Source organism: Mauremys mutica, chromosome 2 (assembly GCF_020497125.1).
Source record: "Mauremys mutica isolate MM-2020 ecotype Southern chromosome 2, ASM2049712v1, whole genome shotgun sequence".
NCBI lineage: Eukaryota > Metazoa > Chordata > Testudines > Geoemydidae > Mauremys > Mauremys mutica.
Genome location: NC_059073.1, coordinates 241,416,029 through 241,443,292, shown reverse-complemented (window position 1 = coordinate 241,443,292; position 27,264 = coordinate 241,416,029). Strand labels below are relative to the sequence as shown.

Below are 27,264 nucleotides of genomic sequence, written 5' to 3'. Positions count from 1 at the left end.
TTGGGGGAGTGAGGGTCTGGGTGCAGCTAGTTGGGTCAGTGGCATGGGGGTCTGGATGTGTGGGTTCAGTGTGGTGCAGAGGATGGGGCATCAGGTGGGGTTTGAGTACAGGGAGCTCAGTGGGGTACAGAGGTGGGAGTACAGAGGCAGGGGGTCTGGGTGCAGGGCAGCTCCAGATGCAGGGGTTGAGGTTCGTGGGGTGGGGTTCAGGTATGGAGGGCTAGGGGGGTTCTGGATGTACCAGGGGAGGCTTGGCAGGTGTGTCTGGGAACGGGAGGTCCAGATGCATGCAGGTTGAATGGTTGAGGAAGCAGCTACTTGTACAGTGACTCCTCCCCCCGCAGTTGAGGTGCCATGGGGACAGGAAGCACAGGAGGATGCTGAGCTTCCTGCAGCTGGGGGAGGTTTCTGGGGGTGGGTCTGACACATTCCCAGCCACTCTTTGCAGGGGAAGAGGAAGTCCCGTCCTCTCCTGCCTCCAGCCCAGCCAGAACTAGCAGCTGATCCTGGCTCAGGGTAGGAGCTACTGGCTGGGGTGTCCCGAGCCCCAGGGTGATTTACCTCTCTGCCGACTGCTCTGGGTGCCTGAAACAATGTACCTGCTCCGCTAGGGAGTGGTGCATGACTGCTCCTGCAGCTTCCCTTTAGTTCCCTGTCAGAAAGCCATTTTTTCTGCGAAGAAGCAAAGAAATATGTGGGGGACATGAATTCTGCTCACGCACAGTGGCACAGAATTCACCCAGCAGTAAACCCATAGCTACATCTATACCTCATTCTGGCACTAGAGTAATGCATTTTTTTATATGTTGATTGCACTCAGACAAAAGGCACATTTGAGAATATGTGCATTAGAACTGACAGAGTAAATCATTTACTTGCTCGCAATGTTCATGCTGTCAAGGCTTTGGCATATCATATGTCATGCAGATCCACTCTGCTGAAAGTAATGTCATCCCCTACCCTTTAGCTCTACTGTTAAGAGATATGCCAGAACCTTGTCAAAATATCTTAAGTCTGTGGTCATTCACAAATGGCAAACGGGTGAATTTGTCTATGTTCATACATTACCTCACCAAAACAAAAAAACAAAAAACCCACAACCCTGTTTCTTCAGAGAACTCTAATTTAAAATAAAATAAAATGATCATCCAAAAGGTCAAAATAAAAACATAAATGGTATAGTGAGGAAGATTAAACCTATATTTAAAATGGATGTTAAGGCTGAGAAATTCAAAGCTGCTTAATGAATCTGAACACTGAAATCTCATTCAAATTCCCATGGGCACCCAAATTCCCTAAGGCAGCTTTGGAAATCTCTGCCTAAATATTTTAGCTGTCTTTTATGTTACATCTAAGAGTCAGTAAACCATAAAGATATCACAATGGAGGATATATTTCTTTTACATATAAATATATACAATATATAACTATTATCTTCAAATCAATCCCAGATCCTGCAATGAAGATGTGAACACATGTTACCCAGTACCCAAGTGGAATTCCACTGGAATTAATGGGGCTCTAGGTTGGTGCAGGTGTTCACCTATGTTTATCCCAGTAAAATCAATCCCACAACTAAGTTCTGAGCCAAGATTCTCAACATGGGTGCCTAATGTTCCGCTTTAAGTCAGCAGGAGCTCGCTGAGTGTTCCACATTTCTTACAATTAGGTCATTTTTGGGGCTGCCTAAAGATAGGCACTTAAGTTTGGCCTTAGTATTTCAGTACCTATATCTAGAATAAGACTGTATTACTGAAGTCCTCTATTTTTATCCCTTATTGCACCATACTCTACAACTTACAAGTAGGTGATGATCCTTTTATTGGCAGTTTTCTGGCCCCTTTTGCTTAGCTAAAAGACTGGCTCACTGGTTAGTATAATACAGATGCTGTCATGTGCATGCCTTAATCACAAAGATGACTCATCATGCACCATATGTGCTGTTCTTAGTCATGTAAAAGCTGGAAAAATTAAGAGGAAGAATTCTGATTCAGCCAGTTGTCTTGTGGGGGAGTGATCCCTTTGTAAGAATTAAGAACTGGATTACTATTAATCTCTTTAGAATTCAATGCCAGTCAAGTCTTTTAAGAAGCCTGCAGATGATTGTGTGGCTAATTTGCATGCAGCAAAATAAATAAATTAATTGGACAACAACGTGGCCTCAGCAAGGTAAAAAGCAACCAGGTGCATTTCTCAAGATGATTGTCTCTTTCTGCCCTATCTCTGCTCTCACTTCCTCCCTGGTTCTGCTGCCTCCTCCTTTTGGTCTCTTCCATCTTTCAACTCACTCACAAATCCATGATTTGCACTCATTACCCTATTTCCTCTTAGCCCTCCTTCTCTGCCTCGCCTTCCTCCCACCTCTTGTCAACTGCTCAATCCCAATTGCAAATCCCAACTGCCACTGCCTTCTCTCAACTATCCCTTCTACCTACACATCTCCTACTACTAAACTTCTATTCCAACATGCCATGGAATCTCCCAGAACCTTTTAATTCAAAAACTCCATTCATTCATTGTCCAAAATATTCTGCTTTGAGGGTGGTGAGAGAGAGAGAGAGAGAGAGTCTGTTACACTCTGATTGATCAGTATACAAGACCTAAGGCTGAAAATTAGACACCCATCTTAGCTGCCTGGTGAAATCTACTGAATAGAATAAGAAATAAATTAAATAGATTATTTGCTTTTCCAGACCACTACTTTGCTAAGTGCTCTCCCTGCCTTGCTTAACTAATGGTACCCCATACTATAATTCACACCCAAATGGAAAGTAAATACTGGCCTCCCACTTTAGTTTCTTTGTTAATGCCTCCAAACAGCAATTATGCTTACCCTCAAGGAACACACATTATTATTGCTCTCTCCAATGCTCAGTGTTGGCCATAACTGCCACTAGGGACATTAACCATTACATAAGGTATTCACTTTCAGCCTTCCATTGGGCATGCCAGTGAGGTGATGCAAATCAGACCTGATCAGCATCTTGTTTTTCAGGAAGGGGGATACAACACAATCTCATTTCAAGATTCAGTAACTCCTCACTTAACATCGTCCCGGTTAACGTTGTTTCGTTGTTACATAGCTGATCAATTAGAGAACATGCTTGTTTAAAGTTGCGCAATGCTCCCTTATAACTTTGTTTGGTAGCCGCCTGCTTTGTTCACTGCTTGCAGAAAGAGCAGCCTGTTGGAGCTAGCTGGTGGGGGCTTGGAACCAGGGTGGACCAGCAGCTCCCACTCAGCTCTCCTAAATTCCCTGTGCGGCAGCCGCCCAGCAAGTTATCAAGTGACGGGCAGTTCAGCTGTCCCTCCCCTCCACTGCCGTGTGCTGCTCCTGCCCTCTGCTTTGGAGCTGCTCCCGGGAGCCTCCTGCTTGCTGTGGAGGGGGAGGGGGGGAAAGAGGGGTGCTGATGTCAGGGTATCCCCCTCCCCGCTCTCCTGTGTCCCATCTCCACAGAGCAGGGAGGGGACACGACAGGACTCAGGATGGAGGGAGCCTGCTGGCAGCAGCTGCTGTCTCAACTTGATGATCTATTTAAAAAGGCAGTGTAATTAGAATGAGATCAGCGTACTTAAAGGGGCAATGCATCTCTCTCTCTCTCTCTCTCTCTCTCTCTCTCTCACACACGCGGCATTTGGAAAGTGGAGGGAGTGGTGCACTCCATGGGGATAGTGTGGGTTCATCATCTTGTTCAGTTTCCATAGGGAAGGTTTGCAGCCACTGTCATGCTGTGTCTCCTCCCTCCATTTGTGCTGCCTTGTAGAGTGAGAGGCTACATTAACAACGTGTTAACCCTTAAGGGCTTAGCCCACTGCTAGTTCATCATTTAGCAGTAAGGCATTTCCTGGGAAATATCCCACCCTCTTCTACCCTCTGACTCCACTTCAACCAAGCTTCACAATCATCATTGCTGTGTACAGTATTACATTGTTTGTTTAAAACTTATACTATGTATATGTATATAGAGAGAGACTTTTGTCTGGCAAAAAAAAATGTCCCTGGAACCTAACCCTCCCTCTCCCCATTTACATTAATTCTTATGGGGAAATTGGATTCGCTTAACATCATTTTGCTTAAAGTAGCATTTTTCAGGAATATAACTACAACGTTAAGTGAGGAGTTGCGGTATAACCGGTTCCAATGACAATAAATTAAATCAATACAATTAACTGGAGATTTAAGTTGTCTACAGACAACAAAATTCACAACTAGCCTGGTTTTACAGAGAACAGTTAGGTATTTTCAGGTTAAAGTCAAGGGCTTTGGTGTAATATGTGATTTTCCTTTCATGCTGGAAAGCCGAAATGCACACAGTGTGTAATCTACTGAAGAAATATAGATGTCCAGTTTCCTTATTTATTAGGCTCATTAGTTTAATTCAGCACAGTCATTTTGAGTAATTTCTCCAGCTTTAATCTACTAGGGGTGATGTACAACTTGAAGAGGTCTGACTCAACCCCAAAATAAAGACTTTCTGTAATACAAAAAGCGTATTACGAGTTTCCAGGAAAAAAAATAATAATTGAGGCATGTGATTACATTGGGTCGTGCCTAATTATGCAAAATTACGTGTAGCTTTTTTATGTTAAGCCATATCCTGAGCAACAGTTTACATTTTCATGCCTAGAATATCTGAAAGGCAATTCAGATGTGTGTCCGGAAGGAAAGGAAAGGTTCTGTCTGCTAACTTGTTTTGACAGTTGGAGTGGTGGTGGTGTTTTTTTTTTTTTTGTAAGTTACACATAATTGATACAGGTATCACAGGTTTTGTGGGTAGATGAGACAACTAATGTAGTGTGGAGGGAGAAGGAGGAAAATTAAAGCAACCCAGGGTCTTGTTGGGCTCCTAAGTAAAGGGATAGCAGGAGAGTTGAGCTAGATGAGAAGCAGGATGACTTGGGTTATTCGTGGCAAAGGCAATTGGAGCTGCTTATTAATTGCACCACATGCATGGTTAGCACCCACTATATGTTCAGTGCTGCAAAGTATACAGTAAAAAGACAGCACCTGCTCTGAGGAGCTTACAATCTACAAGAATGGTCAGCATCGCTCCTGTAAATCACTCACTGTGCTGAACTAATACAGGTCTTGTGGGAGTACCATAAAATCAACTACTACTCTAAAAGTCCCTGATAGAGACTTTGACACCAATTCAGAAAAGAACATAAGTGCATGTTTAACTTTAAAGCACATACTTATGAACATCCATACTCAACAAAACACTTCAAAAAGTGCTTAATTTTAATCATGTGCTTAACGGTTTTGTTTAATCAGGGCCTATATGAATTGGCTGGAAAGTATTAGAGTGCATTAGGGAAAAAGTGACAAGTTATTACAAATGCCATTCTTTTAAGGGTCTATGTCAAAACTGCAACATTGTTTTAAAGCATTTATTATTTAAAAAGGCATAGCAGTGTGATTGCAATCCTGTTTAGTAATACCATGTTTTAGAAAAAGCATCTGCTTGACCATTTCTGCAGATTAGAAGATAAAGTATTGAGCTTGGATTTAAGCAGCAACATGACAAGATTTAGCAAGTCTAGCTTCATGCAAAATTCATAGGGTAAGCACCATGGCTTTACATTTATGATAAAGCCATGAAGTTAAAAGAATGATGACTTGCTTCTACCACAACTACTAGCTAATTGCTAATTAAAATAATTTTGAATGCCTTACTTAGGGTACGTCTACACTACTAGACTATTTCGAATCTACTTAACTCGAATTTGTGGAATCGACCTTATGAAGTCGAATTTGTGTATCCACACTAAATACACTAATTCGACTGTCTGAGTCCACAGTAACGGGGCCAGCGTCGACTTTGGAAGCGGTGCACTTTGGGAAGCTATCCCACAGTTCCCGCAGTCCCCGCTGCCCATTGGAATGCTGGGTAGAGCCCCCAATGCCTGCTGGGGGAAAAAATGTGTCGAGGGTGGTTTTAGGTAACTGTCGAGATTGAACCGTCAATCACGCCCTCCCTCCCTGAAAGCGCCGGCGGGAAATCTGTTCGCGCCCTTCTCTGGTCAGTTACAGCGCGGACGCCACAGCACTGCGAGCATGGAGCCCGCTGCGATCATCGCTGCACTTATGGCCGTTGTCAACTCCTCGCAGCTTATCGTCCACCTCTTCCACAGTCAGCTGCTGAGAAATCAGGCGAGGAGGCTCCATCAGCGCGGTGAGGACAGGAAGACACAGAGTGGCGCAGACCTCTCACAAAGCAGGGTATGCCCTGCAGTAGAGATCATGGTGGCAATGGGTCAAGTTCATGGTGTGGAACGGCGATTCTGGGCCCGGGAAACAAGCACGGACTGGTGGGACCGCATAGTGCTCCAGGTCTGGGATGAATCACAGTGGCTGCGAAACTTCAGGATGCGTAAGGGCACTTTCCTTGAACTCTGTGACTTGCTGTCCCCTGCCCTGAAGCGCCAGGACACCCGGATGGGAGCAGCCCTGACTGTGCAGAAGCGAGTGGCCATAGCCCTCTGGAAACTTGCAACGCCAGACAGCTACCGGTCAGTAGCGAACCACTTTGGCGTGGGCAAATCTACCGTAGGGCTTGCTGTGATTCAAGTAGCCCACGCAATCGTTGAGCAACTGCTCTCAAAGGTAGTGACTCTAGGAAACGTCCAGGTCATCAGAGATGGCTTCGCCACGATGGGATTCCCAAACTGCGGTGGGGCTATAGATGGGACTCACATCCCTATCCTGGGACCAGCCCACCAGGCCAGCCAGTACATTAACCGAAAGGGCTACTTTTCTATGGTGCTGCAAGCACTGGTGGACCATAGGGGACGTTTTACCAACATCTACGTCGGTTGGCCGGGCAAGGTTCATGACGCGCGTGTGTTCAGGAACTCTGGTCTGTTTAAACGCCTCCAGGCAGGTAGTTTCTTCCCGGACCACAAAATAACGGTTGGGGATGTGCAGATGCCTACAGTGATCCTCGGGGACCCAGCCTACCCGCTAATGCCCTGCCTCATGAAGCCCTATACAGGCGCCTTGGACAGTGAGAAGGAACTCTTCAACTACCGGCTGAGCAAGTGCAGAATGGTGGTGGAGTGTGCTTTCGGACGTCTCAAGGGGAGATGGCGGAGCTTACTGACTCGCTCGGACCTCAGCGAAAAGAATATCCCCGTAGTTATTGCCGCTTGCTGTGTGCTCCACAATCTCTGTGAGAGCAAGGGGGAGACCTTTATGGCGGAATGGGAGGTTGAGGCAAATCGCCTGGCTGCTGATTACGCTCAGCCAGACAGCCGTGCCGATAGAAGATCCCAGCGGGAAGCGCTGTGCATCCAGGAGGCTTTGAAAGCTAGGTTCCTCAGAGAGCAGGGTAACCTATGACTCTCCAGTTGATTTACAGAGAAGCTGAACCTGAGCCTGTTTCAGTGACTGTTGACTTCAATCTGCGGTTACATACCCCGTTCTCCAGGTTTCCCCCCTTCCAACACACGTTTTAAAATAAATTTAATGGAACACTGATTATTAACAAAGTTTTCTTTAATTATGAATTCCTGTTCAAGGGTTGAAACATGGACGCAGACTGTGGTGGGTACGGTGTGCACTAATGTACAGACCGCTTCTACACTAGAGGAATGACAGGCTCCTGCTCCTACAGCGGTCTCTGGGGGGAGGACGGTTGCAGGTGGGTGTGCAGGAAGGGGTGGGTTTGCAGGAAGGGGTGAGGGGTGCCGTCTTTGGGACGGAGTTTGGATGCAGGCTCTGGGCTGGGGGTTGGGGCGTAGGAAGGGGTGAGGGGTGTGTGGGAAGGGTGAGTATGTGTCCGTGGATGAGGGCTCTTGCTGGGGCTCAGGGCATCGGAGAGGCTCGTGGCTAGGGTGGAAGGGCATGGTAAGGGCAGCCTGCCTTGCCATTTGTGGATGGCAGGCGCTAGGACCCTGGGGCAGCATACACCTCACAGACTGACCCGGGGCAGCATTCACCTCCCAGAATGACCCTGGTGCCTAGTGACTGCAGTCTGTGTGTGTCCTGCTGTTGATCCTGCCCCCAAGTCTGTACCCTGGTAATGGAGGCTGTCCTATGCAATTAAAAAACCCCTCCCCCCATTCACACAAAGTCTTCTGACAAGGAAAACGTGACGGAAACAGTGAATAACAACAAACTACTCTTAATACTCAACTACACAGTGGGGGGATGAAACTTGGATTTGGGACTGGGTGATCCAGGAAGGGAAGCACTTCTCATACTTTAGGGAATGAGAGCTGTTTGGTACATGAGCGCTCTGCTGGGGTGGAGTGACAGTTTTCACGGCCCCTAGCGCCCCTCCTTCTTGTGATTTTTGGTGAGGGGGGGGACAGGACTTTGTGGCGGGGGAAGGCGGTTGCAGATACAGTTCAGGGGGGCTCTCTGCTCCTGCCTGCGGTCCTGCAGAACATCTACAAGGCGCCGGAGCGTGTCCGTTTGCTCCCTCATTAGCCCAAGCAGCGTTTGAGTCGCCTGCTGGTCTTCCTGCCGCCACCTGTCCTCCCGTTCGCTGTGTGAGCGCTGCTGCTGACATAGGGTCTCCCTCCACTGTCTCTGCTCAGCCGCCTCGGCTCTGGAGCAAGCCATCAGTTCCGAGAACATGTCGTCCCTAGTCTTTTTCTTTCGCCGCCTAATCTGCGCCAGCCTCTGTGAGGGGGATGACGGGGCAGTTTGTGAAAGAGCCGCAGCTGTGTGATGGGAAAAAGGAAGTGATTTCCTTGAAAAGATACATGTTTGCGAACACTGAACACAGTCTACTCAGTTTCAGTGAACAAGACCATACAGGGCACCTAGTCTCACGAGCTCTCAGGACAAGTTCGAGATTTCGGAATACGCTTTCATTGGCTGCGGTCTTGCACAGGAGATCGGACAAGCGGGGCGGTACAGCTGAATCCGTGTAGCAGCCAGGCCTGGTAAGCACTACACTATAGGCTGCTTAACAGTTAATGGATAGCTGTGCCCTCCCGCTGAAGGCAATCTGTAAAGCATAAAGTCTGACCCTGTTCCAGCCCCTCGCGGCTGTGCCCGGGAAAGATCACTGTATGCTTTTCCTCTGCGGTCTCCAACACGTGGCTGTTAAACGAAGGTCATTGCTATGCAAAGTAAAAGTCAAGCATTCACAATAGTAACAGTACACTAATTGCCCTAATTAGATGCAGCAGTCGCCGAACGAGATTACCCTGAGGCGGGTCACTCGGAGAGAGAGAGAGAGGATGCTGCTAGAATCCCTGCACAGACCAGGACCGTATGCTGCCATGCTGGTCGAGGCAATGATTCCGCTGTACATTAGGATGGCCTGGCGCGGAAGAGTGTGCTTCCACGGAGCACCAAATAAGGCACCTCTCCCCAGGAACCTCCTGCGGAGGCTTTTCGAGCACCTCTACGAGAGCTTCGTTTCCCAGGAGGATTTCTGTTCCATCCCTATATGTGTGGACCTTCTTTTTATATGGAAAAGTTTTTATATAGTTTTTATATATTTTTTATTCTTGTTTTTTAAAAAATAAATGTTTCCTTGTTTATAGCACTTACCGACTGATCCTTCCCCTGATTCTGAGTCCGGGTTAACGGCCGGGGAGGGTTGGTAGGGGATCTCTGTGAGGGTGATGAAGAGATCCTGGCTGTCGGGGAAAGCAGTATTGTAACCGCTGTCGCCTGCGTCGTCCTCCACAAACCCTTCCTCATCTTCCCCATCGGCGAACATCGCCGAGGAACTGCCCCTCGACACTATCCCATACTCAGAGTCCACGGTCACTGGTGGGGCAGCGGTGGCAGACCCACCTAGAATGGCATGCAGTGCCTCGTAGAAGCGACATATCTGGGGCTGGGCTCCGGAGCGTCCGTTTGCCGCTCTGACTTTTTGGTAACCTTGTCTCAGGTCCTTGATTTTCACGTGGCACTGCGTTGTATCCCGGCTGTATCCTCTGAGTGCCATGGCTTTGGAGACCTTCTCGTAGGTCTTTGCATTCCGTTTGTTGGAACGCAGCTCCGAAAGCACAGACTCATCGCCCCACACAGCGATCAGATCCAGGATTTCACGGTCTGTCCATGCTGGGGACCTCTTTCTATTCTGGGATTGCATGGACTCCTCTGCTGGAGAGCTCTGCATCATTGCAGGTGCTGCTGAGCTCGCCCCGATGTCCAACCAGGACATCAGATTCAAAGTGCCCAGACAGGAAAAGGAATTCAAATTTTCCCGAGTCGTTTCCTGTGTGGCTGGTCAGAGAATCCAAGCTTGGACTGCTGTCCAGAGCGTCAACAGAGTGGTGCACTGTGGGATAGCTCCCGGAGCTACTAAGTTCGATTTGCATCCACACATAGCCTAATTCGAGATAGCCATGTCGAATTTAGCGCTACTCCCCTCGTCGGGGTGGAGTACCGAATTCGAACTAAAGAGCCCTCTAGGTCGAATTAAACGGCTTCCTGGTGTGGACGGTTGAGCGGTTAATTCGAATTAACGCTGCTAAATTCGATTTAAAGTCCTAGTGTAGACCAGGCCTAAGAAACAAACAGTAAAAGGTTCAGGAGCAGAGAGAACAAAGACAGGGGCAAAGAGGTGATCACTGGTGGAGGTCTAATAGGAAGAGGTATATCTTTCTCTTCTACTCCATGAGTTATAATTTGTATGCATTTCTCTATGCTTTGCTCTTCAGGATTTGGCATCTACTCTATTTTCATAATCATAATGTCTTCAAAGGGTAGTTTATTTTATTTTTCTTTTATTATCTTCAGTGTTCTAAAACCACTAAAGGACAAGCTGCCCCAAACATGCACTACCCCTTCTTCATAAGAGTAGCAGCTATGAGATTTTAACTTGATCACTTAACTCCTCTCTTTGGAGGAGACAAAAGAATAACTATAATCTGGAACAATTATTTTTTAAAAGTCATTAGCTACTGAAGAGCCAAATCTGAACTAAAATGTACTTTCATTTCCACAAATTCACTTTTCTTCTCTTTAAAAGAACACTTGTGTTGCTCCACAAATAGACTTTTGAAGCAGAAAATTAATAAAAAATGGAGACTGTAATGATCTTGGGGTTCATTAAATAAAACTACTGAATGAGAAAGAATAAAACTTTAATAAAACAAACTGGAGAGCGTCTCTGGTGAACTCAGCCCTGGGGTGTCCCCAGTGCCCGCCTTCAGGGCACATCTCCAAATTCCTATGTTCATAATACTGTCCTTGTGAGGGAACATCTCTAAATTATAATCTTCTACAAACATATTTCTACATCCTCTCTCTTAAAGAAAAACAAATTAACTTATGTACATATATATAAACAGCTAACAACTATTTAATAACAATTCTCAACCCATGTAGTACATTTCCATAAACCCAATCTCTCAACTACCTAGAGAGGAGAGGTTACCAGCAAATCACTCTCAAGTGAGTCTTTACCACTCACTTTCCTCAAATACCCCTTCTCCAAGCAGGTTAGCAAGTCTCTAAATGTCCTGAAAGACTCAATCTCCTGCTCTGATCTTCTCAGTATTAGCCTTTCATTGGCATCTGAGTGGCTCTCTTGTTCCTTGACAGTTTCTCCTTTGTGCCTCAATGATAAAGGATCAGTCAGATGGGAAATGCCAGAGTCAAAGTGTTGGAATTTTCTGGGATTAGTTGTAAATCCCTTTGATTATATTGAAATGGGTCTCCCTGGTCTGTCTAGAGTACATTAGATCTTGGAGGCAGCTGTTCTTTAATGGTACCTCTTTGGCCTAAAGTATTAGAGGTGTGATTCCTCAGACACACTCCATCACCTGGGTTAAGAGATGGGAGACCACGGGCCTTTTTGTCAAAATAATATTTCTGCTTCCACTTCTGATTTTCATCTTCTGTATGTTTTCATTGTTATGAGATTTCAGCAAGATATCAGTGCTTGTTAAATAAGATCTGATCCTTTTTCCCCATTAACAGCAGAGCAGGAAAAAATCCATTCTCCCAGGGTGTACTTTGGTAAACAAGTTACGCTTTATACAGATCACTCCCATTGTAGAAAGTCTTTTTCATAAGGTTCTTTATTGTCCGTATAGACCTTTCCACAATTCCATTTGATTGGGGGTAATTTGGACTTGATCTTTTGTGATGAAAATCCCAGTCTATGGCAAATTGCTTAAAATCTGCACTGGAAAATTGCAGCCCATTATCGCTAAAGACTTCATCTGAAATTCCATGTCTGGAGAAGATTGCCTTCATGCTAGTGATCACTGACTTACTATTAGTACTGTGCAGTGTGCAAATTTCTGGATACAAAAAATAATAATCTAGGACTATTAAATAATCCTTTGATTGCCAGGTAAATAAATCAGTGCCTCATACAGCCTTTGTGGAACTGGATGAGGTCTCAGTGACTGCCTGCTGGCATGGTTTGTATTTCGAGCAGGAAAAGCAGTTTCCTACCACATTAGCAATGTTGTGATCAATCCGTGGCCAATACAGCATATATCGTGCTCGTTGTTTGCACTTCTAAATTTGTAAATGACCCTCATGGATCTTCTGTAACATTTCTTTTTGGAAGCTCATTGGAATTACAACCTTGTTACCCTTGAAAAATCATCCACTCTACCACAGTACGTTCATGTCTGCAGGTCCAATAATCTCTTTTACTTGGACAGCAACTACTTATTTCTTCAGTTTAATTATCACTTCTTTAAGGTTTCCCAACGATTCATCTTTCTCTGCTTCATCTCTTATTTCTTTCAGTTTCCTGTTAGCTAAGAGAGAATTGACTTTACAATTATACCTGCATAGGCTTGCATCTCATAGACTCAGAGTTTAAGGTCAGAAGGGACCATTATGATCTTCTAGTCTGACCTCCTGCACAACGCAGGCCACACAATTTTACCTACCCACTCCTGTAACAAACTCTGACCTATGTTTCAGCTATTGAAGTCCTCAACTTGTGATTTAAAGACTTCAAGGTGCAGAGAATCCTCCAGCACGTGACCCGTGCCCCACACTGCAGAGGAAGGAGAACCTCCCCCTTCCCCTCACAAACCAAATATGGTGATCAGCTAAACCCTGAGCATGTGGGCAAGACTCACCAGCCAGACATCCAGGAAAGAATTCACTGTAGTAACTCAGATCCCACCCTGTCTAGTGTCCCATCACAGGCCATTGGGCATATTTGCCGCTAATAATCAAAGATCAATAATTGCCAGAATTAGGCTATCCCATCATATCATCCCTCCAAGTTTAGTCTTGAAGCCAGATATGTCTTTTGCCTCCACTGCTCCCCTTGGAAGGCTATTCCAGAACTTCACTCCTCTGATGGATAGAAACCTTCATCTAATTAAAAAAAATCTAAATTTCCTGATGGCCAGTTTATATCCATTTGTTCTGGTGTCCACATTGGTACTGATCTTAAATAATTCCTCTCCTTCCCTGGTATTTATCCCTCTGATATATTTATAGAGGGCAATCATATCTCCCCTCAACCTTCTTTTGGTTAGGCTAAACAAGCCAAGCTCTTTGAGTCTGCTTTCATAAGACAGGTTTTCCATTCCTCAGATCATCCTAGTAGCCCTTCTCTGTACCTGTTCCAGTTTGAATTCATCCTTCTTAAACGTGGGAGACCAGAACTGCACACAATATTCCAGATGAGGTCTCACCAGTGCCTTGTATAACAGTACTAACACCTCCTTATCTCTACTGGAAATACCTCGCCTGATGCATCCCAAGACCACATTACCTTTTTTCACAGCCATAACACATTGGCAGCTCATAGTCATCCTGTGATCAATCAATACTCTGAGGTCCTTCTCCTCCTCTATTACTTCCAAGTGATGCCTCCCCAGTTTATAATAAAAATTCTTGTTATTAATCCCTAAATGCATGACCTTGCACTTTTCACTATTAAATTTCATTCTATTACTATTACTCCAGTTTACAAGGTCATCCAAATCTTCCTGTAGGATATCCCGGTCCCTCTCTGTATTGGCAATAACTCCCAGTTTTGTGTCATCCGCAAACTTTATTAGCACATTCCCACTTTTTGTGCCAAGGTCAGTAATAAAAAGATTAAATAAGATGGTTCCAAAACCGATCCCTGAGGAACTCCACTAGTAACCTCCTTCCAGCCCGACAGTTCACCTTTCAGTAAGACCCGTTGTAGTCTCCCCTTTAACCAGTTCCTTAGCCTGACTGGCTGTCTCTAAAGTTTTGTCTGGTTTCATGGAAGCCACTGCTCTGGAAAATGCATCTGCAGTGAACATGAATTTACTGGGCATGTAACCAAATAATACTTTTGAAGCTTTATCATCATGCTTTGAATCCTTAAGGTACAGTCATTTAGAAGTTTACCAAATAATGCTATCAGGGGCTCGTGGTTCATTCAGCTTCCACTGGGTGTGCATAAATACACTGATTACATTTCTCACAGGCAAACAACATTCCTAAAAGCTTCTTCTCTATCTGAGTGTATCTGGTTTCTGCCTCAATCAATAATTTGGATGCTTATGCCACTGGTTACCAACAATCCTCACGCTTCTGTAAAATCACTGTACCTAACCGAGACTGTGAAGCATCTGCTGAGATTTTAAACAGGCCTTCTGGGTGCATAGAACTTGAACACAGTGTCTTGTATCAGTTGTTGTTTTAAATCTTCCCATGATTCCTCCTGTTCTGCACCCCAATACCATTCATTTTTATTCTCTAGGAGTTTTCCCAAAGCCGCTGCTTTGATAGATAGATTAGATATGAGTAAGGCTATGTGTTTGTCATGGAGGTCACAGAAGTCTCTGATTTTGTGACTTCTGCAGCGGCTAGCCTGGAGGCCATTGGAGCAGTTCGGGCAGCTCCTGGACCAGATGCACCGGCCGCTCCTCAGACACGGCGCACTCCTCCCCCAGCAGCAGCTGGAGTTTGGGTGTGCAAAGTGGCTCAGGGCTGGGGCATGGAAGGAGGTTAGGGCTCTGGGCGGCATTTACCTTGGGGGGCTTCCTGAAAGTGGCAACATGTCATCGACTCAGACTTTAAGGTCAGAAGGGACCATTATGATTGTCTAGTCTGACCTCCTGCACAACGCAGGCCACAGAATCTCACCCACCCACTCCTGTAACAAACCCCTAACCTATGTCTGAGGTATTGAAATCCTCAAATCATAGTTTAAAGACTTCAAGATATAGAGAATCCTCCAGCAAGTGACCCGTGCCCCACACTACAGAGGAAGGCAAAAAACCCAAGGGCCTCTGCCAATCTGCCCTGGAGGAAAATTCCTTCCCGACCGCAAATATGGTGATCAGCTAAACACTGAGCATGTGGGCAAGGCTCACCAGTCAGAAACCCAGGAAAGAATTCTCTGTAGTAATCCCACCCCATCTGTCCCTCCCTCAGCTCCACACGCTGCCTCTGCCCGCAGGCACCGCCTCTTCAACTCCCATTAGCCATTGTTCCTGGTCAATGGGAGCTGCGGAGCCAGCACTTGGGGCAGAGGCAGTGAGCAGAGCCATCTGTCCACGCCTCCACCTGGGGAGGTCGGCATCTCCGTCAAGGGTGGAGCCACGAGGAGCCAGGCAGGTGGCCTGCCAGTCCTGCCAACACCCTCTCCCAGAGCACCTGCAGCACTCCCTGGGCCACACCAACCCCCCAGAGTCCTCTGGGCTGTCCCCCCACCCCGAAGATTTAGTCCGGGGTATATAGTATAAGTCATGGACTGGTCACAGGCCGTGAATTTTTGTTTACTGCCCATGACTTTTATTAAAAATCCCCATGACTAAAATATAGCCTTAGGTATGAGTTTTCCAAGATAATTAACCATTCCCAGGAACTGCTGAACATTTTTCTTTGACTGGGGACATGGCATCATTTCAATGGCTAAAATCTTCCTCTCATCAGGTTTTACACCTTCACTGGAATTAACGTCCCCAACAAAAGTCAGTTCTGTAATCCCTAAAACACATTTCTCCCTATTTAGTTTGAAGTTTGTAGCTCTACTTATATCCCGGACTTCCCAAAGTCTACGATCATGCTCCTTTTTCGATGAGCCCCAGATGATGATGTCATCCCTTGAGTTGTCAACACCATTAATATGTTCATAGATCATATGTACGGTTTTGTAGTACACTTCTGGTACTAAATCTGTGCCACTGGCCTTTGATTTAGGGACTACATTCACTGGGCTATCAGTCCTCACCTCTGACAAAGCTAGGATCAAGCTATATACTAGACCTGGGTGAAATTTTTCATTCAAAACTTTTTCTCAGTGAGAAAGGCTGTTCAGGTCAACTGAACTAATCTGCAAATTTGTGTCCATTTCACCAAATTGTTTAGGTTTAAAAAAAAAAATGTTTTGTTTCAACAGTTCTGAAATGAAATGTTTTGATTTTTTCAATTTGTCAAAATTTCTTTCAATTATATTTAAAAAATATTAAAAAATTGACATTGAAAGTGCTGAAGTGCTTAAAAAGGTTTCTTTCAATCTCCTGGTGCATGTAATACACTACCAAAAATTTCAAAGGGTTTTGTATACCATGCCAGTAATGCCAATACAGTGCAGTTAAAATAATCTAAAGCATGATTTTATAGTATGTTCCCAGTCAAAAAAATATATATATTGTCCACACTCTTTTGCTGTAGAAGCATTAGCCTGATCTCGGTGAGGATTGGTAAAAGGGTCTGACTGTCCTATCAATCAGTAAAGGCTTGATCCAAAATCCATTGACCTCAATGGGCTTTGGATAGGGCTCAAAATGAGTACTATACGCATCAGCACTAACTGAAATAAAAACTATAAATGTTATCTTTCTCAATTACAAACTACTATAGCTGTTAAGAGTTTTCAGAAAAGTTAAAATTATACATAATGTAGTTAAGATTTTCGAAAATTAAGCTTACATATCAAATTAAATGCAAGAAACAGCAAATGATAATCCAACGTGATAGTCTGTGACTGGCAAATGAATCACTGATATATTTTATAATTTTCATACATAGCATCTCATAAAAATATGTTATTCATAAAAATGTTTAACGTGCTGTTTGAAAAAAACAATTGGAGCTTGTTTAACCCTTTCTCAGTTCCTCTGGAGATACAGTATTACAGTATCCAATATGTGTTTTCATTTCATATTACAAATATTACTGTGGATCTAAAAGTAGGGTGACCAGATAGCAACTGTGAAAAAACAGGACTGGGGTGGGGGGTGGGGTAATAGCCACCTATATAAGAAAATGTCCCCAGATACGGAACTGTCCCTTTAAAAAACGGGACATCTGGTCACCCTATCTAAACGTGTGTAGTTCTGGCACTATTAATTTGATTCTTGTGCTGACTGATTTCCTAACAGTCTCACTGTGGCAGTCAGCATAGTTCTAACTATATATCATGGAAATAAAAGCATATAATATGCAAATAAAAGCATTTAATATACATATTGTATCATTCCTTATTACTGTTACAATATTACAACTGCAAGCTCATCTAGACTGTCAAATTGTTTGTGTGTGTTCCTATTCTTATTCCTTCAGTAACTGCTAAATCCATAAGCCCAAACATACATCTTGTTTAAAGCTCTGTTCTTTTACAATTTTTATCCTTTTGAGAGTGGTATTTGGTATAAGACTCAGATTTAGGGTACACTGGAAACATATCCTGTAATCTAATTCTGCCATAAATATTTATATCTCCTTCTCTTTTCTCAACATTAATTTTACTATTCTCAGTAGTTGGATTCTGAGTGAAATGGTTCAAACCCAACCAAAGTTGTGAGATACTGTGAAAAAAGTTTGATTCCAAACAACTTTAGACTAGGTAAAATAATTTACTTTATAAAATCCTAGTCCTCCCACTAATGCATGCAAACCGATCCCACTGAAAACAACAGGAGTCTCACACATTCCTATTTTCAACACTTTCAAATCCCTACTGTATCTTCATGTGTCTCAACACTGGAAACCATCCTCCTGGTAAAGAGCTGGATATGCTCCTTTTAAAATCCATCAATATTTCTCTGCATCCACCAGCAGCAAATGCAATAGTACAAGCCATGAGGCTTGTATCACTGATGGCTGAGCATGCTCTCTTTACACCACTTCCAAATCCTACGTGCCTTTTAAGTGAAACAGTAAGCTTCACACCACATGGCAGGCAAATTGGCTTCCAGGTAGTCTACAATCCTTTTGGCAGAGGTGTTTCATATCCCATCCATGAATATTTAGTATAGGTAGATCTTCCCAAACTGAAAACCCTATATGTTCATAAAAAACTTTTTAAGCCAGGGGGGTCTGGAGGGATGGTCTGGCCTGTTGCTAAAAAGATAATTTACTTAGAAACCAAATCTTTGGGGACAAAGTCTAATTCAAGCTAAAAAATAAATAAAATGTAATCACCATAGAATACAAATTTAACATGCCAACATACAGCCTCAGGATAATCTTTTGTATTACATTTCAATTTGAAGTAGACTTAATGTTGAATTAATATAGTGAAATTACATAGAATATTTTCAAACAATAGTACTTACATTCTGCATATTTCTGAAGCTGAGAAAATTCTGAAGGACTGAGGTTAACCCACTTCTCCCGGTTCATCATAATGGTGATAAGGCTCCTTATTAAATATCAGAAAAATATGCCATTTGACCCACGTGTTAGTCGCTTGCAAATTCCACGTAATTTGGTAGTTTCAATTCACAGTGCTTAGAGAGTTTATGAGACATAGGATCAGTCTATATAAAATGTTTGATGGTATAAACTGTTTTGAATATGTGGCTTCAACGACGAATTACAGCACTGTTAAAAGAAGAGGGGAAATAATTAAAATTTACATACCAAGTACAAAATTGGTACAACTTTTACTAACAATGATGAGATGAGTTGTTCAAATATACTACTATTCTAAAATTTTTACTAGTTCTATTTGTATTTCCAAACCTCACTTTTCACTAGCTATGTACATGATAATTAATTTTAAACATTATGATTATAATTGGGGTTTTAATCTTTTTATGCCATCTCTAAAAAACAATTGTTAGCATAAACATAGTTACACTACCATGGTTCAATTCAGGCGACAGGATAAAACTAGTGCCCAGTCTCAATCCAACTTTATGCAGTTTTTACCCCCATCAGACAGGATGGCATGCTTACTAATGGGATTACTAACAGTACTACTCTTTACACTAGATGGGTAACAGTAGTATTACTTGGGAGAGTCGGGCTAAGGTAATGATGAAGATAGAATTCAGACAGGAGATTACCACTCTTTCCCTTTCATCATATCAAAGAAGAAGAGGTCAGAGGCTACAGGGGAGGAAGAAGAAAATGAAAGGAAGAACAGGAGAGGTTGGTGCACTAGAAAAGACAGACAAAAAAAACCTGTCTAACAACAGACAGCACCTCTTTTCAGTCTCAGATTTGATTACTGTATCTGGATAAACCAATTCAGAAATCAAGAGGAGAAATGAACAATAGAGTAGGTCTAATTCACCCAGTGTAAGATAACTTTTTTAAAGTAAGGGTCATTCCCAAATGAAATTATTTTTAGACATTGGTGCAACACCATATCACCTTGAAAAATTCTGAATCCTGAATTACACTGCAGAATGTCTGATCACACTTAGGGCTTGTAAACACTACAAAGTTAAGTCGACATAAGGCAGCTTACATAAATCTAATTATGGAGGTGTGCATGCTACAATGTTTCTCCCACCACTTTAACTTGCTTGATACACCTCTCATTGAGATGGTTTTATTAGGTCAGTGTAGAGCTTAGGGTGACACAGTTAGAGCGACACAATGTCAGTGTAGACACTGCATTGCTTATGTCGCCTTAAGTGGCCTTTAGGAAGTATCTGACAATGCCCACTGAGACGGTTCTGAGCACCGTTTTGAACGCCACTGCCCTGCAGCCAGGTACACAGGTAGGTGCCCCTCTCTTTTAAAGCCCCAGCAAGTTTTGAGATTGTTCTTCCTATTCGCTCAGTGTGAAGAGCTCACATGGCATGCTCAGCTAGGCAGTAGCTGGCTCCATGCAACAAAACACACTCCTGCCTGGAGTACCTAGGTAGTAGTGGATCTGCTGAGTCTGTGGGGAGAGGATGCTTTGCAGGCACAGCTCCACTCCAGCTGCAGGAACTTGCTTGAGGCATGGAAGAGAAGGACTACAATAGGGACAGGCAGCAGTGCCATGTAAAAAAAATAAAATCCAAGAGTTGCAGCAGGCATAGCAGAAGAAAAGAGAGGCAAATAGTCACTCCAGTGCTAAGCTGCAGACAAGCTGCTTCTACGAGGGGATTGGGGTCAGGGTGATGGTATTGGGGGGGCAGGGAATGGGGAGGAGCAGTCGGGGTGGGGGTCAGGATGCATAGCTTCAGGCTGTGCAAAAAAAGAGGGCAGGTTTTAAGGAAGAATGAAAAGAAAATGAAACCAAATTAAAACTTTCCCTGGGACAAGTAAAAATGGATGCCACTGGCATTCACTTTTTCATATAGATGTAAACTGCGCAGGGTTTAATTACTGATGGAGGGTGAGAAATTGGTACAATTTTTGTACACCTGTCATTCTTCTTTAATGAATAATGTGAGATATACTTATCCTGAGGAAGGTTTTTGAATTAAAACAAAATCCAGTTTTCAAGAAATCTTTACTTTAGTAAACATGTTACATTAAAATAAATTGCAGCATTACATGGCTCTGTACCACGTTATTAAAAGTGAGTCAGTGCCATGTGAATCGATACTGTATTTCCATTAATACACATATTCAGAATTGGAATGAACTTTTGTTATCTGAACATGACTTGGGTCTCAACCTCCACAGGGATCACAGATGTACAGTGGTATCCTTTGGTCTCTCACCTCTTTCAAAGGGAAGGAAGGAGTCTGAAAAGCAACCAGGTTTCAGAAAAAAACTGGACCAGCACCTCCAGTTTCAAGAATCTCTGTCTTTCCACTGCACCTCTAGTTACATTTGCTCTGATATACTCTTTTGAATCTATTGCAGGGGTCAGCAACCTCTAGCACGCGGCTCACCAGGGTAAGCATCCTGGCAGGCCAGGCCAGTTTGTTTACCTGCTGCATTGGCAGGTTCGTCAGACCATGGCTCCCACTGGCCGCGGTTCGCCATCCCAGGCCAATGGAGGTGGCAGGAAGCCATGACCAGCACATCCCTCACCCACGCCACTTCCTGCTGCGCCCATTGGCCTGGGACAGCGAACCGCAGCCAGGGGGAGCAGTGGTCGGCCAAACCTGCTGACACAGCAGGTAAACAAACTGGCCCAGCACGCTAGGGTGCTTACCCTGGTGAGCCGCATGCCAGAGGTTGCCGACCCCTGATCTATTGCCTCAATTCTCTATTGGAGTGGTAGTACTGAAATATATTTACAACAGAATTCATCAGAGCTAGTAGCTGCAGAGAAATCATAAGGATTTATTCCCCTTTGCTTTCTCTTTGCATAGGTGCACATGTCCTAATATAAGACTGTAGGGAGGGAGGGGGAGAGAAGTGTACTGCATGTAAGTTACACACTCTACAACAAATCATTAGATAGAAATGTAAATAATCTCTATCTGAAACAAATTCATGTGTTTGAGGTTTGTCTTAATTCTGGCTGAAACATTCTTCAAATACTACAAAGCTTAAATAGAAAGGAAAAAGCATTCCAGAATCCAGGACCTCCCTACACTCTTCCTGTCCCCCATTCCATGTATCTTCTAGGGCTGAAGCAGTACCCAAGGCATTCTACCCAGCAGGAGATTAAACACAATGGACACCCACACCCACACACATCTAGCTGTGAGCGCATTTTTGGTGTATGTGCTTATGAATTCCCTGTTCTCCCCCGCCCCTCACTTTAAAGATACTTTCCCCTACATGTATGATGCTTACCTCAGCATTACATAGGTACATTTGCATGGGTGTGGAACAAAAAAAAATCTACTTATGAAAACTGAATTTATCTTTATTATTCTCTATCACATGGTGGCTGCTGATAATTACATTCACTGGACAATAGCAATAGGTGAATGTGCATTGTTATAGTCAGGCACACACAGCAATCATTACGAGGTTCATAGCATGGTGCAAACAATGTCAGGCTCAGCACACTACAGCAACACACATTACTGTGGCTCATTATTAAAATGCTCCTTCAAGGCCCCCTCAGCTGAATAGCCTCCCTGTTGATCTCCTCTTATAAAAAATAAATTAAATTAAATGGAGATATCCTATCTCTTAGAACTGGAAGGGACCTTGAAAGGTCATTGAGTCCAGCCCCCTGCCTCCACTACCAGGACCAAGGACTGATTTTTGCCCCAGATGGCCCCCTCAAGGATTGAACTCACAACCCTGAGTTTAGCAGGTCAATGCTCAAACCACTGAGCTATCCCTCCCCCCTCTCATATCCTTGTGGTCATAATGCACAGCACAACTGAAAAGCAGTGCAGGATCCATGCTTTGTGACAGATGGCTTGGCTTGCAGGTTACCAGGGCAGCTGAAAAGCAGCTGGATGCCCACAGAATGATGGGATTGAGAAACCTGCATCATAAGATGCTGAACCTGCCCTCATGAGGTTTTGCAAACCCTTCTCAAAACACCCTGCGGCCAGTTGAAAAATGGGATACCTCCCCACCCTGCACTGCTCTCTGTGTCCATGAAACAGCTGCTACTGTGGATGCGGTCCACCAACTCAAGGATCGTAGTGTGGACATGCAACCCCGGTTTACTTACAGCGTCAGCGTAACTTAAGTTTACAACTTTGTAGTGTAGTCAAGGCCCTAGTGTTACCTAAATGGCAAACTGTGTAGCACTATCATAAAATAACCAGTAACACTGTCTGTCCCTTTGTTACACAAGTGATAAAATGCATTGACTGATTAAAATAAATCACTTTATTTATTTTACAGGTATCTAAGAACAAGAATAAGTATGTTAATAGCCCTAAACATGCTAATTTTCTATCTGAGGAAAGTTAGAAAAATAGGAACAAATGCCAAGAAGCTGCTATCTAAATAGCATAAAAGGGTGTTTTGTTTTATTTTCAATTGGGTTGTTTTTCCACCTGTGCTCAAGAAACAATGGTGCAAATAATCTCTTCTTATGGAAAAACATTCAGGAGAATAAACATGCTCTAGAAACAGCACAAGTTTATCTATGAGCCATTTCTTTTGTCTTTCAGGTTCGAAAGCAGCCATGGGTAGAGTGTATCTGTGCAGATTCTAGACTCTTCCAGAGATGGCTGGGAAATCTATACGGACTGCAGGATCCTCTCCCCAAAAGCATCATGGTTCTCTTCATAGCCATGCTGCCATTGGCTGACTCCTTAGCCACCCCCGCCAGTTCACCATACAGAGGAGTTAATGCTCCAGCAACACTTACTCAAACACGCATTTCCCCATCAGAAACCAGCCACGTCTCAGGGGAACTTTGCTCCTGAGTGCATCTACTCCTTGGTCATTTTCCCTGCCCATCAAAATAGACCGACCAATCATTTGGAATTTCAGCAGAGGGTCTTCATGACCCCTTGTTGCAGGAGGGTGAAGTGGGGGATGCTCATGTAACGCTGACAGTCCCTGGTCATCGGCAGGCGGGATCGAACCTGAGACCTCTGGAGCTTAGTTCATGAGACTCTACCGCATGAACTAAAAGCCAACTGACCCTTAGCTAAGGCTGTAGAGCAGACTCTGACACGCTCACACTTCACTACACTTAGGAGGTATGTGGGTTACACTCACACCCACGACAATATGCAATGGAAGATCAAGACAAGACAAGCGCAAAACCAACAGTATCCAGAATTGAGGCACTCTGGAGTAGAACATGCCCACAGGATGCAACTACTGATGCCAAATACCTAATATCCTAATCCTGAGTTTCTCAGTAGAACATTTTCAGACACAAAGGATTAGCAATATTGACATGCCTGCTTTTTGAAGCTGTAGCCAGTCTAAATCCTGCACAACACACTATACACAGAATAGTCTGAAGAGCCAAAGAAAACTAATTACAGTGAAGAAAGGCTAGCAGTGCCAAGAAAAAATGAATTAGTAGCTACTACAGTAGTGAAAGGAGAGCTTCTTGTTAGTGAAGTTGAAGGAATTGTTCATGCAAGCAAACAATATGCATTTCAATATGTTCAAATATAAAGTCATATCTAAGAGCAAAGAATGCAGGCCATGCTTACCGAATCGAGATGCTATCCTGAGATGCAGTGACCAAAAAAACTTGGGGGGAGGAGTGGTCATGGTGGATAATAGCTGAATATGAGCACCCCGGGCAACACTGGGGCAAAAAGATGTATAAACCGGGCAATCTTGGCCAGGAGTAGAGAGAGAAAATTTAGGCTTGGACAGATTCAATTTAAATTGATAGCGATCGGTACATTTTGATTTTGGCTAACACATTGCAATATCCATCGGTGGCAGCTGGTGGAAATGTAGCCTCATCTCACATCTGGCTTCTGCCGGGATTGCACTCCCCCAACCTTGTGGCCAAGCAAGGAGCCCTCTGCAGCCTTGCAGGGCCATGACAGCAGAGCTGCAGAGGACTCATTGCATGACCATGGGGCTGGTGACACTGGATCCATGCAGATGCAAGGAAGGCTGCGGTCCTGACAGGGCAGAGCAGAGACTGCTGGACCAGGGCAGAGCGGAGGACGAGCCCACTGCAGGGATTGACTGTGACTAGCCCTGCAGCCATTTGGGGAGCCTTCTGCAGCTCCACTGTCACAACCCTGCTCACTCATTCACCAGCCAGGAGTGGGAGGGAAGGACATCCCTGGGCAGGAACCATTCAGCAGCAGAGTGGCCTCCCTTGTGGCTGGAGGGCCCATCCTCTTCTTTGCAGCACTGGCTAGGAGTGTCTGCTCTACCGGACCAGGACCGCAGCCTCCCACACTTATGCTTAGATGTCTTGGGTTCCTCAGCCACAAAGGGAACCCCCTGCAGCAACACTGTCAGTGCTGCCCTAACCCCAGTCCCCTGCAACTGTAAAAATAATTTTTAAAAAAATCTATATTAATCATCAATTTTTATATGCAACACCTCTATATTTTGCACTGGTGCAATCACTATGGGAATACATTGTATAGTTCTGGTGCTCACAATTCAAGAATGATGTGGAAAAATTGGAGAGGAAGAGGATTCAGCAAGAACCACGAGAGTCATTAAAAGGACAGGTAAACATGCCTTATAGTGAAAGACTCAAGGAGCTCAATCTATTTAGCTTAACAAAGAGAAGGTGAAGAGGTGACTTCATCAGTCTCTAACTACTTACATGGAAAATAGACAATAGGAAAAAAATCTCTTCAGTCTAGTAGACAAAAGACAAAATGAGGTCCAGTCACTGGAAGCAGAAGCTAGACATATTCAGATTAGAAATAAGGCATACACTGCTAATAGTAAGGGGTAATTAACTAGTGTAACAACTTAGAAAGGGTTGTGGTGAATTCTCTATCACTGGAAATTTTTAAAATCAAGATTGTCTGTTTTTCTGAAAGATATACTGTAGTTCCAACAGGAATTAATCTGGGAAAGTCCTATAGCTTGTGTTATGATCACAATGGTCCCTTCATGCTTTATAAATTGATAAATTTGCGAAATATAGACTATTGATGTGGACATGGAAACAATGAGATACAAGGCTCATAGTATGGTTAAATGTAGAGGTGGCAACTTTATTTAAACCTATTACCTAACTTGGTTAGCCACCCCAAACTACATGGCACACTTGTTCCAGTGTGGTTCTCAGTGGGCACCAATCTGAGGCCACATATTAAGGCCAGGTCCCCATGTCGCCTTCCAATCTACCGAGGGATCCTGACTAGAAGCCAGAGTCCCAGCCCATTCCCCTCCTCCACGCTGGAGGTAGGAGAGAGAAGTGGAGCCAAACACTGTGAGGCACAGAAGCAATGCCATTTTCAGGACTATTAACCAAGCAGACTACTGGGTCACAGGACCTCAGACTGGACCCTTTCTAACCCGCCAACTGCACTGGAACCCTCCAAAGTTGTAACAATTGTAACTTAAACCCCACAAAAATCCAGCCCTCCTGGATGCCAGATGGATGGTTTGGCAGCAGCAGTTTGGCAATTTTGCCATATAGGAAAATCTCTTCCAGACCCCAAAACTGACAATCAATCAGTCTAGCTCTCAGCATTACAGGAGATCAGATCCAGCAACTAGATTAAGGATGGGAAGGGTGGGGCTGAAACAGGGAGCCCACAATGGCTACTTCATCTAAGCAGCAGCACCCTTCCTTTCCGGCCACTCCAGACATTAGCCAAACACATCCACCACTTAATGGTAGCAGCAGTAGGTGTGAGAGATTCCAAAGTCTAGGCTCAGATGCAGCATGAGACACTCCCACACATACCCCCACACCATGCAGCACGAGGAAAGAGAAAAAGGGAGAAGAGAAAGAAGCAGTCCCCCTCCCTCATCCCATGCATGCTAAAAACAAACAGAAAACGGAGGGGCAAGCAGAGGAAACACATGGAGCACTGCCCCAGCTGATCCCGATTGAGATATTCATTCTCTCTCCACTGCTCCTGGCCCCACCAAAGCTACACTCCCGTTAGTGAGGTGAGCATTTGTGCATGCATCAGGAATGAATCATGGCCATCTGATGAAAATAATAGTCATCTTTTTTCATGTAAATCTCTGCTTGGACTTCTCCCTTGTCCTGTTTAATTAAAAAACAGAATCAATACAGACCTTACAAATAAGACACATTAAAGATAGATTACTATGTTCATATTCTCAAATTAAAATAAAATATGGGATAGAAGTGAAAGAGACGGCACTAAAATGATGACTGAACAATAGGAAAGACTGGTTGGAGCAAGCACAGTGGAATGGAAAAATAGCAAAATAATTGTGGATGATGGCAGTTAATGGTAATTTATGTCAGCTCTCACAGAAGCCAGTGCTAGACAGTAATGAGTCGACTTCAATAGCAAAGAAAAGGGGAAGAACTACATTAGGCGGAACTGACATATCATCAGATAGCTACGATTCTAACTTGGGAACTTCAGTCATTGTTTTATTTATGTCAAAAAATAACTAAGGTCATCAGGGAATTTTTCATTAAATTACAGACTGATTAGCTTTTACTGAAGTCAGTTTTATTTTTAAATGGCTGATTCAATTAATTTACGATGCTGCTATCGCTATCTTTTACATTACTGCTGGTATTCTGAATGATATGAAATTCTTCATCTGTACAAATTAACGTTAGTGTATGCTATATAGTTGTAGCTTAGTTCAACTATTTAATAAAGATACTTAATTTGAAAAATCTGGCATTAGCATTAGTGCCCATGACAAGACAGTGACTAATCAGGGATCTT

At 43.9% G+C, this 27,264-nt stretch overlaps 1 protein-coding gene across 1 annotated transcript in view; it reads right to left on the bottom strand.

The window, feature by feature from the left end:
* The window catches only part of DGKB (diacylglycerol kinase beta), a 534,249-nt gene that overhangs the window by 452,481 nt on the left and 54,504 nt on the right, over positions 1–27,264 (bottom strand). The window contains exon 2 of the mRNA XM_045008243.1: positions 18,442–18,709. Coding sequence (XP_044864178.1) covers positions 18,442–18,511 — 70 coding nt within the window. The 5' untranslated portion in view covers positions 18,512–18,709. The remainder of the gene's footprint in view (positions 1–18,441; positions 18,710–27,264) is intronic.